The 18,159-nt window shown below is 44.2% G+C and overlaps 1 protein-coding gene across 4 annotated transcripts in view; it reads left to right on the top strand.

The window, feature by feature from the left end:
* Positions 1–17,336, top strand: part of LOC139543408 (receptor-type tyrosine-protein phosphatase alpha-like) — a 51,531-nt gene extending 34,195 nt beyond the window's left edge. For 2 of the 4 annotated variants that reach the window (XM_071349524.1, XM_071349528.1), the window contains exons 9-23: positions 4,767–4,857; positions 5,225–5,301; positions 5,762–5,798; positions 6,088–6,185; positions 6,487–6,642; positions 6,958–7,124; positions 7,342–7,477; positions 7,853–7,999; positions 8,303–8,396; positions 8,577–8,653; positions 8,921–9,055; positions 9,333–9,458; positions 9,650–9,801; positions 9,960–10,095; positions 10,861–17,336. In XM_071349524.1, the coding sequence (XP_071205625.1) occupies positions 4,767–4,857; positions 5,225–5,301; positions 5,762–5,798; positions 6,088–6,185; positions 6,487–6,642; positions 6,958–7,124; positions 7,342–7,477; positions 7,853–7,999; positions 8,303–8,396; positions 8,577–8,653; positions 8,921–9,055; positions 9,333–9,458; positions 9,650–9,801; positions 9,960–10,095; positions 10,861–10,935 (1,704 nt within the window). In that variant the 3' untranslated portion in view covers positions 10,936–17,336. The remainder of the gene's footprint in view (positions 1–4,766; positions 4,858–5,224; positions 5,302–5,761; positions 5,799–6,087; positions 6,186–6,486; positions 6,643–6,957; positions 7,125–7,341; positions 7,478–7,852; positions 8,000–8,302; positions 8,397–8,576; positions 8,654–8,920; positions 9,056–9,332; positions 9,459–9,649; positions 9,802–9,959; positions 10,096–10,860) is intronic. The other 2 variants (XM_071349536.1, XM_071349532.1) reach the window with 2 other exon arrangements.
* Positions 17,337–18,159: the final 823 nt, after the last annotated feature.

Below are 18,159 nucleotides of genomic sequence, written 5' to 3'. Positions count from 1 at the left end.
CTTCATGAGGTAGTCACCTGGAATTAATTTGAATTAAGAGGTGTGCCTTGTTAAAAGTTAATTTGTGGAATTTCTTTCCTTCTTAATGCGTTTGAGTTGTGTTGTGACAAGGTAGGGAAGATAGCCTTACTTGGTAAAAGAGTGTGCAGAATATTTCAATAACATTGAACGTTTCTTCAAGTGCAGTCGCAAAAACCATAGAGCACTATGACGAAAATGGCTGTCATGATGACCGCCACAGGAAAGGAAGACCCAGAGTTACCTCTGCTGCATAGGATACGTTCATTAGTGTTACCAGCCTCAGAATTTGTAGCCCAAATAAATGCTTCAAGAACAGACACATCTCAACATCAACTGTTAAGATGATACTGCGTGAATCAGGCCTTCATGGTCGAATTGCTGCAAAGAAACCGCTACTAAAGGACACCAATAAGAAGAAGAGACTTGATTGGGCCGAGAAACACAAGCAATGGACATTCGATCAGTGAAAATCTGTCCTTTGGTCTGATGAGTCCAAATTTTCGATTTTTTTGGGTTCCGACCCGCTGTGTCTTTGTGACGCAGAGTAGGTGAACGGATGATCTCCGCATGTTTTGTTCCCACCGTGAAGCATGGAGGAGAAGGTGTGGGGGTGCTTTGCTGGTGACACTGTCAGTGATTTATTTTGAATTCAAGGCACACTTAACCAGCATGGCTACCACAGCATTCTGCAGCGATATCCCATCTGGTTTGCGCTTAGTGGAAATTTCATTTGTTTTTCAATAGGACAATGACCCAAAACACACCACCAGGCTGTGTAAGGGCTATTTGACCAAGAATGAGAGTGATGGAGTGCTCCGTCAGGTGACCTGGACTCCACAATCCCTCGACCTTAACCCAATTGAGATGGTTTGGGATGAGTTGTACCGCAGAGTGAAGAAAAAGCAGCCAACAAGTGCTCAGCATATGTGGGAACTCCAAGACTGTTGGAAAAGCATTCCAGGTGAAGCTAGTTGAGAGAATGCCAAGAATGTGCAAAGCTGTCATAAAGGCAAAGGGTGGCTACTTTGAAGAATCTCAAATATAAAATATATTTTGTCTCGTTTAACCCTTTTTTTGGTTACTACATGTTATTTCATAATTTTGATGTCTTCACTATTATTCTACAATATAGTAAATAAAAAACTTGATTGAGTAGGTGTGTACAAACTTTTGACTGGTAATATATACAGTGGGGAGAACAAGTATTTGATACACTGCCGATTTTGCAGGTTTTCCTACTTACAAAGCATGTAGAGGTCTGTAATTTTTATCATAGGTACACTTCAACTGTGAGAGACGGAATCTAAAACAAAAATCCAAAAAATCACAGTCTATGATTTTTAAGTAATTCATTAGCATTTTATTGCATGACATAAGTATTTGATCACCTACCAACCAGTAAGAATTCCGGCTCTCACAGACCTGTTAGTTTTTCTTTGAGAAGCCCTCCTGTTCTCCACTCATTACCTGTATTAACTCCACCTGTTTGAACTCGTTACCTGTATAAAAGACACCTGTCCACACACTCAATCAAACAGACTCCGACCTCTCCACAATGGCCAAGACCAGAGAGTAAGGACATCAGGGCTGTGTAAGGACATCAGGGCTAAAATTGTAGACCTGCACAAGGCTGGGATGGGCTACAGGACAATAGGCAAGCAGCTTGGTGAGAAGGCAACAACTGTTGGCGCAATTATTAGAAAATGGAAGAAGTTCAAGATGACGGTCAATCACCCTCGGTCTGGGGCTCCATGCAAGATCTCACTTCGTGGGGCATCAATGATCATGAGGAAGGTGAGGTATCAGTCCAGAACTACACGGCAGGACCTGGTCAATGACCTGAAGAGAGCTGGGACCACAGTCTCAAAGAAAACCATTAGTAACACACTACGCCGTCATGGATTAAAATCCTGCAGCGCACGCAAGGTCCCCCTGCTCAAGCCTGCGCATGTCCAGGACCGTCTGAAGTTTGCCAATGACCATCTGGATGATCCAGAGGAGGAATGGGAGAAGGTCATGTGGTCTGATGAGACAAAAATAGAGCTTTTTGGTCTAAATTCCACTCGCCGTGTTTGGTGGAAGAAGAAGGATGAGTACAACTCCAAGAACACCATCCCAACCGTGAAGCATGGAGGTGGAAACATCATTCTTTGGGGATGCTTTTCTGCAAAGGGGACAGGATGACTGCACCGTATTGAGGGGAGGATGGATGGGGCCATGTATCGCGAGATCTTGGCCAACAACCTCCTTCCCTCAGTAAGAGCATTGAAGATGGGTTGTGGCTGGGTCTTCCAGCATGACAACGACCCGAAACACACAGCCAGGGCAACTAAGGAGTGAGAAGCATCTCAAGGTCCTGGAGTGGCCTAGCCAGTCTCCAGATCTGAACCCAATAGAAAATCTTTGGAGGGAGCTGAAAGTCCGTATTGCCCAGCGACAGCCCCGAAACCTGAAGGTCTGTATGGAGGAGTGGGCCAAAATCCCTGCTGCAGTGTGTGCAAACCTGGTCAAGAACTACAGGAAACATATGATCTCTGTAATTGCAAACAAAGGTTTCTGTGCCAAATATTAAGTTCTGCTTTTCTGATGTATCAAATACTTATGTCATGCAATAAAATGCAAATCAATTACTTAAAAATCATACAATGTGATTGTCTGGACTTTTGTTTTCGATTCCGTCTCTCACAGTTGAAGTGTACCTATGCTAAAAAATTACAGACCTCTACATGCTTTATAAGTAGGAAAACCTGCCGATTTTGCAGGTTATCAAATACTTCTTCTCCCCACTGTATATATATACAGTGGGGAGAACAAGTATTTGATACACTGCCGATTTTGAAGGTTTTCCTACTTACAAAGCATGTAGAGGTCTGTAATTTTTATCATAGGTACACTTCAACTGTGAGAGACGGAATCTAAAACAAAAATCCAGAAAATCACATTGTATGATTTTTAAGTAATTAATTTGCATTTTATTGCATGACATAAGTATTTGATACATCAGAAAAGCAGAACTTAATATTTGGTACAGAAACCTTTGTTTGCAATTACAAAGATCATACGTTTCCTGTAGTTATTGACCAGGTTTGCACACACTGCAGCAGGGATTTTGGCCCACTCCTCCATACATACCTTCTCCAGATCCTTCAGGTTTCGGGGCTGTCGCTGGGCAATACGGACTTTCAGCTCCCTCCAAAGATTTTCTATTGGGTTCAGGTCTGGAGACTGGCTAGGCCACTCCAGGACCTTGAGATGCTTCTTACGGAGCCACTCCTTAGTTGCCCTGGCTGTGTGTTTCGGGTCGTTGTCATGCTGGAAGATCCAGCCACGACCCATCTTCAATGCTCTTACTGAGGGAAGGAGGTTTTTGGCCAAGATCTCGCGATACATGGCCCCATCCATCCTCCCCTCAATACGGTGCAGTCGTCCTGTCCCCTTTGCAGAAAAGCATCCCCAAAGAATTATGTTTCCACCTCCATGCTTCACGGTTGGGAGGGTGTTCTTGGGGTTGTACTCAACCTTCTTCTTCCTCCAAACACAGAGAGTGGAGTTTAGACCAAAAAGCTCTATTTTTGTCTCATCAGACCACATGACCTTCTCCCATTCCTCCTCTGGATCATCCAGATGGTCATTGGCAAACTTCAGACGGGCCTGGACATGCGCTGGCTTGAGCAGGGGGACCTTGCGTGCGCTGTAGGATTTCAATCCATGACGGCGTAGTGTGTTACTAATGGTTTTCTTTGAGACTGTGGTCCCAGCTCTCTTCAGGTCATTGACCAGGTCCTGCCGTGTAGTTCTGGGCTGATCCCTCACCTTCCTTATGATCATTGATGCCCCACGAGGTGAGATCTTGCATGGAGCCCCAGACCGAGGGTGGTTGACCGTCATCTTCAACTTCTTCCATTTTCTAATAATTGCACCAACAGTTGTTGCCTTCTCACCAAGCTGCTTGCCTATTGTCCTGTAGCCCATCCCAGCCTTGTGCAGGTCTACAATTTTATCCCTGATGTCCTTACACAGCTCTCTGGTCTTGGCCATTGTGGAGAGATTGGAGTCTGTTTGATTGAGTGTGTGTACAGGTGTCTTTTATACAGGTAACAAGTTCAAACAGGTGCAGTTAATACAGGTAATGAGTGGAGAACAGGAGGGCTTCTAAAAGAAAAACGAACAGGTCTGTGAGAGCCGGAATTCTTACTGGTTGGTAGGTGATCAAATACTTATGTCACGCAATAAAATGCAAAGTAATTACTTAAAAATCATACAATGTGATTTTCTGGATTTTTGTTTTAGATTCCGTCTCTCACAGTTGATGTGTACCTATGATAAAAATGACAGACCTCTACATGCTTTGTAAGTAGGAAAACCTGCAAAATCGGCAGTGTATCAAATACTTGTTCTCCCCACTGTATATATACACCCACACACACACACACACACACACGCCTTACACACATTAGTCATCTATGGCCCTGTCAGGACAATAGGCGGGTAGAACTTGCAACTAGAACGCTCTGCGTGTGAGTAGCTACTGATTTGGAGTGGTATACTCCCCTACGCAGAGCCTATAAGCTGTGTCCCAATAATACCTAATTCCCTTAGCTTCCTTTCCTTATTTGATTTTCTTGGAGATGCAAAGAAGAATATCACTCTAGGGACACACCGATAGGAACATGCATTACAGGGCATTCATCTCAGATAAATGTTACCTGTCTGTGTGTCTGATGGCCCTCTGTCTGTGTGTCCAGGCGCTGCCGGTGTGCCCCATCCAGGCGTCATGCGACGCGGCCTCTAAGGAGGAGAACAAGGAGAAGAACCGATACGTCAACATCCTGCCGTGTGAGTCCCCAACGCAGAGCTAAAGCCTGATTCTGCTTAGAAACGCATGGCATAGAACTGCTTGTTACCTTATCCAAAAAACATCCGTTGGAAATACATTGTCAACGTTGCGAACTAGAACGAATCGTAATTCAGGAAGTTGTATACAGCAACAGCTAGACCCGGCTAGTCTCTGTAAAAGTGCTAATTAGCAGCATCGAGCGGTGTTCTACCAAGTATGTTTTACTCTCGTGGATTTCTATTCCTTTGCTTCTATCGGTATGTATTTGACATTTGGCGCTATTATGTACATGTTACATGTAGCTCCTTTTTTAAAACACAGGCTTGCCATTCGTCTAATCAAGGTTCTGTTTGTGTGTGTTTTCAGATGACCACTCCAGGGTGCATCTGTCGTCTCTAGAGGGAGTTCCAGACTCTGACTTCATCAACGCGTCCTTCATCAACGTGAGTGACGCCACAAGCCATGGACATCAATGACAAGCTGTGTTTGATGTGTTTTTTTAAAAATTTTATATTGAGCTACCCCTTGGCCAGTTCTCCCTTGTCAGAGAGGTCTTTTGACTTCCATGGGACTCCCTGGATAAATAAAGTTTAAACCGATCGATAAAAGGTTGCGTTAGAATGGTGACTTATTCATCACTCTTGCTCTCTCGCCGTCCCTCTGTGTCGCTCTCCTTTGCACTCTCTCTTTTTATAAAAATACTATTTCATTTGTAGAACGCATGTCCCACTCTCAGTGCGCATGAAGTTTTGAAACGGCATCAATACATCAGAAAGTAGAGAAACACGGACGAGACATCAGAACTTTACTTAACGATGCAAGACATGGTCATTAAACGGATTCAGCGTTCAAACAAAACGTTTTTCTAACCCTTTTCCTTTTCTGCCTTCCTCTTGTTCTCAGGGTTACCAAGAGAAGAACAAGTTCATTGCAGCTCAAGGTAAGGTGGCTATTCTAGCCGCTGGGATAGGCTCATGTAATGCACCCTATTCCCAATTTAGTGCCCTACGTTTGCACCAGAGTCCTTGCATCCTATTCACTACGTAGTGCACTAAATAGGGAATAGTGTTCCATATGGGACGCAGGCCCGGATTCCAACGCCCCGTCTCTCGGTTCCATTCAATCTGATGAGCTTTATTGGCATCGTAATATGACGACATATTACATTGCAAAATCAAACATACAGGATTGTTTTTAATCAGTGATGATAATATATCTGTCTCTCTCAGGGCCAAAGGAGGAGACGGTAAACGACTTCTGGAGAATGATCTGGGAACAGAACACAGCCACCATCGTGATGGTGACCAACCTGAAGGAGAGAAAAGAGGTAGGGAAGGAAGAGGAGAAAGAGGGGGGTGGGGTGAAAACGGGGGTGTGTTCAGGAAGGTGAAAAGTTCAGAACGTTGCCTATTTTAACAGTTTAAAGGCATTTATAATATATGTTCTAAGAAATGTATTTCGATTTGAACCGTTCTGTAACCTTCTGAAAAGACCTCCTGAAAAGGCCCCGGCTAGGTCTTTCTTAGTAGAGGCTATATGAAGTTGCTGGGGTATGTTCAGCATGTCAAATTTCCAACGTGAACGTATGAGTGTACGACTATGAGTGTTTGTTTCTTTTCATTTGAAAGAAATCCATACAGCGGCAATCTCTCTGTGTGTCTCAGTGTAAGTGTGCCCAGTACTGGCCGGACCAGGGCTGCTGGACCTACGGCAACATCCGGGTCTCTGTGGAAGACATGATGGTGCTGGTGGACTACACCATCCGCAAGTTCTGCATCCAACAGGTAACCCTGGCGTTCCCCCCCCTCTTTTCTTCTCTCCTCTGTATCCACAGGTACGCTTCTCTCTCCTCCCTCCCTCGTTTATCCTCTTTTCTCCTGGCTCCTCTCACCACACCATCTATCAAACCCATGCCCTACAGACACCAAGCATTCTCTAATGAACAACACGCTTAGCAGGTCTCTACCTGTTTGGTACGCTGATGGCGAAGTTTGTGAGCGAGGTTAAGGTGAAGATGTCACTAAGGTTGTCTGATACTCCAAAAACAGTCACCCCAATGGTTTCTCTGTCTCTGCCATTCCCCCTCCCTCTTTCTCTAGGTGGGGGATGTGGGGGGTAAGAAGCCCCAGCGGCTGGTGACCCAGTTCCACTTCACCAGCTGGCCAGACTTTGGTGTTCCATTCACACCCATCGGCATGCTTAAGTTCCTCAAGAAAGTCAAGACCTGCAACCCCCAGTACTCCGGCCCAATCGTGGTCCACTGCAGGTCAGTGTGTGTGTGCACGCACGTGTCTTATTGGTGGCAGCGGAGGTGGTTCGCTGATGCCTAGATGCCAAGCTAATGCCTAGGTTTAAGCTTAGTGGGCTAACACGACCCAGATTCAGTCACACACTACGAAGTAGCTTTCTGTGTATGTTAGTTTCTGACTCACGCTCTCTCTCTCTTTCTACCTTTGTGCTGTGTGTGTCGGACTGTGTATCAGTGCGGGGGTGGGGAGGACAGGTACCTTCATAGTGATAGACGCCATGTTGGATATGATGAACACCGAGAGGAAGGTGGACGTCTTTGGCTTCGTCACGCGCATCAGAGCCCAGCGCTGCCAAATGGTCCAGACCGACGTAAGTTGTAATGACCACAACATGACCCAGACTGCAATAAGATCACAACATAACATTATTAGTCTGACTTGAATAAGACCACAACATTACCCTGACTTGAACAAGACCCCACAACATTGCCCTGACTTGAATAAGACCACAACGTTACCCTGACTTGAATAAAGACCACACACTCACAGCATTATAATGTATGAATTCTATAAGAGGTTTCCACTCAAGTCTCAAATTGGGAGCTTTGAGTGTGTGGCTATTACCTGTTCATGTTGTGTTCTCTTCTGACACCTCTTGTGGATGTATAATATGAGCATCGCATGTATGCTAAAAGTCTATAAGGATTTCGCTCTCTCTACTTCACCCTCTTCCTTCTCCCCACAGATGCAATACGTGTTCATCTTCCAGGCCATGCTGGAGCACTACCTGTACGGAGACACAGAGCTGGAGGTGACCTCCCTGGAGTCCCACCTGGCCAAGCTCTACGCCCCCTCCGCCGCCGGCTGTGGGGGCATGGAAGCCGAGTTCAAGGTGAATTTGTTTGTCTGGTGTAATGGAATAGTCCCAAAAGTGCAAAGTCCAAGCTAAATCAAGCGCACCTCAACTACAAGTGTTTAAAAGGATTTGACCATAGCACATCTTTTTGACTCAAATGGAAGAAAATTGATGGTCGTTTTTGTTTGATGTTGCAAAATGTTTTGCTACGGTGTGCACTAATGAATATGATTCAGGTTTAAACTGCAGTGGCAGTTGTCTTGAGAGCATTTTCCCCCCCTGGGTAATATTTTTTCGAGTCTCTGAATGCTAAGCCCGTGGTTTTGTCTCCCCACACAGAAGCTGACCTCCATCAAGATCCAGAACGACAAGATGAGAACGGGCAACCTGCCGGCAAACATGAAGAAGAACCGAGTTCTCCAGATCATCCCATGTGAGTTGACGGCTTCTACTGTTCCAGATACCTCGCCTGAGACCTGCAGACTTATGTTAGCTCCCCGAGCTAATGCCTAGGCTTTAGCGTAGCAGATTACCGCAGTCTATGTTAAAGTCTTAATGTTAAAGTCTGTCACAGAACTCTGTGCAATGTAACCTGTTTGTGGGTGTCGTGTAGATGAGTTCAACAGAGTGATCATTCCAGTCAAGAGAGGGGAGGAGAGCACGGATTATGTCAACGCTTCCTTCATCGATGTGAGTAGACAGTCGCACTGCGTTACGGGTTTTGATGGTTTTTAAAATTAGACAAGTTAACAGAACTTTAGCACCAACACAAGTAACTATTCACATGTAGGTTGAATGTAAGGATAAGCCTGTCTTGAAATGATCGTGGAGGTAGAGAACCTTGGCGAGAGTCTGGGAAGGTTACACAACTGATAAAGGCCGAAATGGCTCCTACAATGGTTGTGGAGGTGTGCGTGTGTGGTTTGGTGTGTCTAAGCTGACCTGTGTCTGGTCCAGGGCTACCGTCAGAAGGACTCGTACATCGCCAGTCAGGGCCCGCTGCAGCACACCATCGAAGACTTCTGGAGGATGATCTGGGAGTGGAGGAGCTGCTCCATAGTCATGCTCACCGAGCTGGAGGAGAGAGGACAGGTACGGAGAGATGGACCTTTTACTCAGCCCAGTCATGCCATGCCAGAAGTAGAGAAAACAATGATTGGAAGGGGAAAGTCTTCTTATTGGTCTGTTTCCCGGTTCTGTCTTGTGATTAGAGGATCATTCTCTGCTAGTTTTAACTACTTCCTGGAGCTGAATGATAAGTGGCATGAGCCCGGGAAATGACTGAGCTTCACCTACTTTCTCTTTTTCTCCGTCTCTCTCTCGCTCTCTCTCTCCCCCGCTCTCTCCATCCCCCGCTGTCTTTCTGTAGGAAAAGTGTGCTCAGTATTGGCCCAGTGACGGGGTGATGGTGTGTGGTGAACTCTCCATCGAGCTGAAGAGGGAGGAGGAGAGTGAGAGCTACACTGTTCGAGACCTCCTGGTCACCAACAACCGGGTGAGGACAGAGGCCGCCTCGAAAAAACCCCCCATAAAAACTCTAGTAGTCAACACAACCCATTCAAAACACCATCTGCACACACACCCTAAGCCAAGGTCAACTAGATTTGAATTCAGTCACTTCTGTGTGTCTTCTGAGTGTGGGTGTGTCTCCCTTACGCTCTCTCTCTTACTCGCTCGCTCTCTTAGGAGAACAAGGCTCGTGCGGTGAGGCAGTTCCATTTTCATGGCTGGCCGGAGGTGGGCATCCCCAGCGACGGGAAGGGGATGATCAACATCATCGCTGCGGTCCAGAAGCAGCAGCAACAATCTGGCAACCACCCCATCACTGTCCACTGCAGGTAACCTTCACCTAACGTTTTAACAATGTTCGAGTCAATACCTTTACAGAAATGTGTAACCTAACATCCAACTCTGTAGCGTTTACCATTTACTATATTTTGTGGGTGCGCGTGTGTCTAACCTTGGTTTATCTCTATCTGTGTGTGTGTGTTGTCAGTGCGGGCGCGGGGCGGACGGGGACCTTCTGTGCCCTGAGCACGGTCCTGGAGCGGGTGAAGGCTGAGGCCATCCTGGACGTCTTTCAGACTGTCAAGAGCCTCCGGCTGCAGAGGCCCCACATGGTGCAGACACTGGTGAGGACACTATGGACATAATTTATCACACAAAAAGAGAATATATATATATATATATACTGTAAAGCTCATTATAATCTGCTGCGCAATGTAATTATACACCTTTAATGATGTGTTATGTGTTTGGCCAACTGTTCAATGCACGGGATGCATGTGATGCAATTAGGAGTTGCAACCTTAGGAACTCGCATTCAGTAATATGCCTTCCTGTCTATTCATTATTATGGTGAACTCACGGCCAGAATCCTTGTGCTAAATGTCACCTTATGTGAATAATGTGGAAAGTATTGTGAAAATGGTGCTGCTTAGTGTCTAGCATACCATGTTTGTTGTCAACAACAAATGTAAACACAAGTAAGCAAGCATAAACTCCTCAACGAGCTCTTGGCTCACCTAGTCAGAAACTCCCTCTGTCCACATTTATTTTTCTGTTTTTCCCCTCCATTTCTTCTTAATAGGTGATCATCACCAAATGAGACATTGTGTGTGCTTGTGTTAATTTACTTTTGAGTCATTTAGCAGACGTTAAGTGCCTTTCTCAAGGGCAAATTGGCAGGTTTTTCAGTTACTGGCCCCAATGCTCTTAACCGCTAGGCTACCTGCCTCCCTTTTCTCTGCTGTTTTTAGACGGCATTGGAAACCGCTTTTTCGGCCACTTCAAAGACTTTTGCAATTCAGTTTGTGCAAATGAATTGATCTTGGTTGTGTACTTTATATTTTCTACTCATCATTGGGATGTTCTCTCTCTCTCTCTCTCGTGTTTAGGAGCAGTACGAGTTCTGCTACAAAGTGGTCCAGGAGTATATCGATGCCTTTTCTGACTACGCCAACTTCAAGTAGGGACCCACACAGGGGACGGACATCCATACACAGTCATAAACACACACCAAACCCACACGTACCCGACGGAAAGAAACAAACTGTTCACGGCTTAGATGACTGGGCAGCCTGCGTGCACAGAGGGAAAAGGGAATTGAAGTTTTTTTGACAGAGCCAAGTGCAGCACTGCAGTGTACCGGAGGGAGTGAATATCAGAGATGCCTTCTTGAATATTTTGTAATATTGAGCTTGTTAATACGGCCCCTTGTCCCTATCCCCCCCACATCCAGACACTCCCCAAAACACCCAATGTACATATACTGTACTTACCCTGTCACATTTGGGGGTTTTGTTTTTAGGTCAAGTTCAAGTTTGGCTACATTTTTAGGGTGACATAATGGGTTTCATGGGTATGTGTGTGTATGTAGACCGTGCCAGTCAAAAGTTTGTACACACTTACTCATTCAAGGGTTTTTCTTTATTTGTACTATTTTCTACATTGTAGAATAATAGTGAAGACACAAACTATGAAGTAACACATATGAAATCATGTAGTAACCAAAAAAGTGTTAAACAAATCAAAATATATGGTATATTTTAGATTCTTCAAAGTAGCCATCCTTTACCTTGATGACAGCTTTGCAAACTCTTGGTGTTGTCTTAACCTGGAATGCTTTTCCAACAGTCTTGAAGGAGTTCCCACATATGCTGAGTACTTGTTGGCTGCTTTTCCTTCACTGCGGTCCAACTCCTCCCAAACCATCTCAATTGGGTTGAGGTCAGGTGATTGTGGAGGCCAGGTCATCTGATACAGCACTCCATCACTCTCATTCTTGGTCAAATAGCCCTTACACAGCCTGGAGGTGTGTGAGGTCATTGTCCTGTTGAAAAACAAATGATAGTCTCACTAAGCGCAAACCAGATGGGATGGCGTATCACTGCAGAAGGCTGGTTAAGTGTGCTTTGAATTCTAAAGAAATCACTGACAGTGTCACCAGCAAAGCACCATCACACCTCCCCCTCCATGCTTCACGGTGGGAACCACACATGCAGAGATCATCCGTTCACCTACTCTGCATCTCACAAAGACATGGCGGTTGGAACCAAAAATCGCACATTTGGACTCATCAGACCAAGGGACAAACTTCCACCGGTCTAATGTCCATTGCTCGTGTTTCTTGGCCCAAGCAAGTCTCTTCTTCTTATTAGTGGCCTTTAGAGGTGGGTTCTTTGCAGCAATTCGACCATGAAGGGCTGACTCATGCAGTCTCCTCTGAAGAGTTGATGTTATGATGTGTCTGTTACATGAACTCTGAAGCATTTATTATTGCTGCAATCTGAGGCTTGTAACTCTCATGAACTTTTCCTCTGCAGCAGAGGTAACTGGGTTTTCCTTTCCTGTGGCGGTCCTCATGAGAGCCAGTTTCATCATAGCGCTTCATGGATTTTGCAACTGTACATGTGTCAAAGTCTGTCGTTTCTCTTTGCTTATTTGAGCTGTTCTTGTAATGATATGGACTTGGTCTTTTATTATACCACACTTACCTTGTCACAACACAACTGATTAGCTCAAATGCATTAAGAAGGAAAGAAATTCCACAAATTAACTTGACATGTCACACCTGTTAATTGAAATACATACCAGGTGACTCCATCATGAAGCTGGTTGAGAGAATGCCAAGAGTGTGCAAAGCTGTCAAGGCAAAGGGTGGCTACTTTGAAGAATCTAAAATATGAAATAGATTTTGATTTGTTAAACACTTTGTTTGGTTACTACATGTTTCCATATGTGTTCTTTCATAGTTATGATGGCTTCACTATTATTCTACAATGTAGAAAATAGTAAAAATCAAGAAAAACCCTTGAATGAGTAGGTGTGTCTGAAATTTTGACTGGTACTGTATATAAATCGTACTCTAGAGGTGTGTGTCAAATCGAGAGTCGGGGAAATGGTGTTTGGGTTTTCTTTGTGTTCTCTTTTTTGTTTTTTGCTGTTGAGTGACTTGAGACTTACGTTGTTGATGGCTTTATCTGATTCAGGCTGAAGCTAAAAGCTGATAGATCTTCCTTAGAGGAATGGATTTACACAGCCAATCAGAATTCATCTGTACGTATGCACACGCACAGACACACATACACAAACACGTTACAGCTGGCCAGGAGCACTTCCAGAATTGGCCTAGCCAATCACATGATCTAAACTCTTTCCATTAGTTTTCCTTTGAGTTCAAAGTTCACAGTTCATACAGAGGTCAAGGAGCCATGGCATTAGCTAAACCCACCGTTACACAAGAGCATAGCACCACAGAGCCAATGATTTATCAGGGCACAAACACACTGTATGTGTGTGTTTAAAAGGGAGCCGTGTGCCAAACAGTCTCTTCAGATGAAGGGTGAAGTTGCACCTAGACGCTGTTCTTGGGTCAGTTTTGCGTTTCCCCCATTCATAGTTAAGCATAGGATTTGGGGAGGGCGAGCTGATCCCAGATCTAAACCTAGGGGCCACTTTTCCTCCCAGGAGCGTCTCTCCATCTGCGAGCCAGGCCCAGGCCGTCGCAAGCCACATCTCTCACACACAGTCCAAGACATTGTGGCTTTGCTGCGTTTGTGTTCAAGGACATAGAAAACAATTATAGTTTAGGTGTACCTGCACATGCTTGCCGTCACAGTGGATTTTGTGTGTGTAGAACGTTTATGGAATTTGAAGTTGCCCATACCGAAAATAAATCGAATATCAAACGTCAGATATATTTAAATGTAATGGGCGTGTTGAAGATTTGGCCAAAAATGCATTAAAAATAGCCTATGCATAATGATAATGAGTAGGAGGCCCGAATGTTGCCATAATACAATGATTATTTCAGAATTTCCATTTAGAAAACTACATAGATTATGGGTCAAATAAACTAACCATGCAATTATTTTGTAATGTCATGGAGATTCTCATGTATTCATATATTTAATTGCTTACAATTAGAATGGGGGAAGACATTTCCTATCTATTATTTACGTATCATTCCATTTACTTGTACTCCATTGCAGATATTTATTTTCGGTATAGGTTGTTTGAGAAGATGGCGTCAAAATGTGAAGACATCCCTCTCTGTTTTTCAACTGGGGCCTGTTCAGGATGATGAAATGTTATAGAACGTTCCGATAGGAATGTATTGTGTAGAACATATTTGATTGTTTGTCATATGTAATAGAGATTTGTCAGCTCTATTCAATATATTTCTATCTGCAACATTTAGAACGTTTCACCATCTGTTGTGACACCTCAATACTGTGCTGTTAGTGTTTTTATGACTAATACTGAGCAATGTTTTATACTTTAATGCTGTTGCTTTGATACTCCCACCCCAAATGATTGCATTGTTACTTTTGTTGAAACGTGTGACATGGGATGTTTGCAGTGATTTTTTTTAAAGATTTTTTTTATGTTAAACAAAATGGCTACCTACAAGGGCAGCTTGGCTAGAAACACACGCTCTGGGTTTGTGGACGAGGCCGCCGTCTTTAGTTGCGATTTGTAATGAAATATAAATGATGTCAATTAGCTAGCAACAAGTTCGAGGTCAATTCCATCTCAACTCAGGAAATGACTTGAAATTGCCAGTTGTTGGGGGGGTCTTCCCGTACAGGTTCTCTCAATGTATGAATAGAATTTCAATTTGTCTACTTAGTTGGTTGAGTGCAAATGGAATTGCCCCTGGTCCATTAGCCAATCACAGCTACCAATTGGCCCCAAAGGATTGTAGTAAACAGTAATAGTGTGTAGGGTGCAGGTCGTATGATTCCCACCCCCTTCCCATGAACCAAGGTGTCAACCCTGGTATGAGTGAATGGGGTGTAACCGACATGAGGTTTTTAGCTGTCAATTGTGATCAGGGATTATTGGTCAATTGTGTGAGCTGCCATTTTGATCCTAGTTTCTCCATTGGTCTGTGGAGTTGACAGGTATGCTAGAGAGCCATGAAGATCTGCCAAGCCTAGTCGATACCAAACTCATTCTCTTCTATGCAGATGGCTCTATTTGTCCCATCATAGAGGTCTCAGCATTGTTTTTGTCATTAGGACAGCCAGCAGTGTGTAGACAAACGCTTGCACCGCGCACAACCCCCACTGTTCAGTAGTTGGAATAGATCGGTTTGACTTCTCCCTTTTTAATATATTTTTATAGAGCAGAAAGGAAGGAGCACAATCCAACTCTGTCAATGTGTTCGGGTCATTGAATTAGAAAGAGTCCCTAAAAATTCTGCACAAAAAAAAACCGCACCATTATTGAGAAATTGTTGACTTATTGTCGGTTTGTTCAGAAAGCTTGTGCTAGTTGCACCAAAAAAAAGCCCTTGAAATGACTAACCAATGATACAATGGCCAGATGGGTAACATGGCCCTTTTAGATAGGCAATTACTTGATGTCAACTAGGGTTGCAATTGTTTTATTATCCTGTTTTGAAGAATTCCAGTTTGGAGGATTGCCGTGCTGCTTTATTCTCTTCTGATTCCAGAAATCCTCCAAGACTTTTTTAGAATATTTTTGAGGAATTTTGCAACCCTAATGTCAACGTTGGAGAGGCCTTATAAAAGCCTCTGGTTATGGCCTCTAGTTAGGCCTCTAGTTCTGACCGGGAAACCTAGGTTAAACCATGGGACAGAAATAGCTAGGTAGAGATCTTCAAACTGGATGTCTCATTTGGACCAGTCACTTAAACTGTCACCGTCATTTCAGACCACGTTCTACCCAAGTGCCCATGGGTTACAATTGGTTACCTTTTGTTTTACTTCATGGATGTTTTGAGTGTGTTGGATCTTTGTAATCATCAGGGTGGGTGTTTGTGTGCTTGACGAGGAGGTAGGGTTTTTACTCTTCTTTTGAGCCAGAAAGTTTGCGGTTTCTATCCACCTTGCTTCCATGCTATGGCTCTGTCTGTCATTGGCTGTGTCAGGAATGTTTAGCCAAATGTAAGAATCCCCTTTTCACAATGACATTGTGCCAACCCTGTTGACTTAAAGCGTCACTCTAGAAAGTGCCTCACCGGTCGATTTTATATGGTAAATGTTCACTGCACCTCTCCCTCAGTGAGTTGGTTGCGTGTTGGTGTATAGAAGCTTGGTAAACCAGTATCACCTTACAGATTAGTACATATATTTGCCCCCTTCCCACCATCTCTGAGCCATCGTATAGAACTTTGTCGACAAAGCACCTGTGTACAAAGCCCGAGCTGCCTCTTCGCTTTGTAACTCTGAGACCAAGATCTGGGCCTTTTTATTCTTCTGTTCATGCTCAACCAGCTTCGAGCTAACAGGGTAAAAATCTGTCGCTCTGTCCCCGGAGCAAGGCAGTTAACCCACTGTTCCCCGGGCACCGAAGACGTGGATGTCGTTTTTAAGGCAGCCCTCCGCACCTCTCTGATTTCAGAGAGGTTGGGTTAAATGCGGAAGACCCATTTCAGTTGAATACATTTAGTTGGACAACTGACTAGGTATCCCCCTTTCCATTTCATGCTGTAACGCCTGGTTCCGTTCCAATTCAAAGCCATTCCATTGTTTTGTGTTCCAGCTACGTCTTCACTCCATGTCACTGAAGTGCTGGACCTTTGACTATTCCTTCTTTATGGCCCCTCGTTGAGTCCTCCACCTAACCTAATATAGTTGGTATAATACATTGCCCTGAGTTACTGCAATCACAAAGACATAGTTTACTGGTTATTACAGAGGACAGCCTAGCGTGTCTGGGTCCTTGTTCCATACCGTCTGCTAGCTGCAGATTGAAATGTGACGCTATGCCCCAGTAGAGCATTTTGAATATCCCTGTCTGAGTAACAGGGCACACCTTTCTCCAGAGACAGTGAACGATAGCGAAACAGACTGGAGGAGTGGGACTTCATAGGTTTCAACCAGTCTCTCCCACCCCTAAACCTGTCTCTCCTCTGAGCCCATTTAGCTGTCCCTTTTGAGATGCCCAAAGTTGTCTCGCTCTTTCTCTTAACTCCTATCCTCTCTTTCTCCTTCCGCCGCCTTCTCGTTCTCTTTGCCCCTTGGGCCGGTTTTGTCTCCCTTATAACCGGTCATTGTCCCACTCCCTTCTGTACATAATGTAGGGTTATTTATATTTCATTCCTCTCTGCTGCCTTGCTTTTTTATTTTGATCATTTTTTAAGAATCTATATTAAAACTGTACTGGGACCATTTTGAAATGTAATTGTTTTTTGTTTTGGCTATTTTTAATTTGTATTATTATTGTCTTAAAATCATTTTTACTTTGCGTTTGTTTCATTTTATAGTGTTTTGTTATTCAAAAATTTGAATATGTGTATATATAATTATATATATGATAAAATTATATATAATTATATAATGCCAAATGGCCTTTCAAAGCAAGATACTGTTCAAACCTAAATAAAGTGCTTGAGATTGTTTCTTGACTACACAGCATTATCTGGTACAGTCTGCAATAGTTACTGCAGTTCAGTGGTCATTTCAGTTAATTGTGTGTGTGCATATGTATATAAACTCAGCAAAAAAAGAAACGTCCCTTTTTCAGGACCCTATCTCAAAGATAATTCGTAAAAATCCAAATAACTTCACAGATCTTCATTGTAAAGGGTTTAAACACTGTTTCCTATGCTTGTTCAATGAACCGTAAACAATTAATCAACATGCACCTGTGGAAAGGTCATTAAGCTTACAGACGGTAGGCAATTAAGGTCACAGTTATGAGAACTTAGGCCTCTTTAGTGTCCTTTCTACTGACTCTGAAAACACCAAAAGAAAGATGCCCAGGGTCCCTGCTCATCTGTGTGAACGTGCCCTTAGGCATGCTGCAAGGAGGCATGAGGACTGCAGATGTGGCCGGGGCAATAAATTGCAATGTCCATACTGTGAGACGCTTAAGACAGCGCTACAGGGAGACGGGACGGACAGCTGATCGTCCTCGCAGTGGCAGACCACGTGTAAAAATACCTGCACAGGATCGGTACATCCGAACATCACACCTGCGGGACAGGTACAGGATGGCAACAACTGCCTGAGTTACACCAGGAACCCACAATCCCTCCATTCGTGCTCAGACTGTCCGCAATAGGCTGAGGGAGGCTGGACTGAGGGCTTGTAGGCCTGTTGTGAGGCAGGTCCTCACCAGACATCACAGGCAACAACGTCACCTGTTGGATCGGAAGGTGAGGGCTAGGGCCATTCCCCCCCCAGAAATGTCCGGGAATTTGCTGGTGCCTTGGTGGAAGA

Source organism: Salvelinus alpinus, chromosome 2, assembly GCF_045679555.1.
Source record: "Salvelinus alpinus chromosome 2, SLU_Salpinus.1, whole genome shotgun sequence".
NCBI classification, from domain to species: domain Eukaryota; kingdom Metazoa; phylum Chordata; class Actinopteri; order Salmoniformes; family Salmonidae; genus Salvelinus; species Salvelinus alpinus.
The sequence above is the reverse complement of the archived record's forward strand: the minus strand, read 5'-3'. Positions and strand labels throughout refer to the sequence as shown.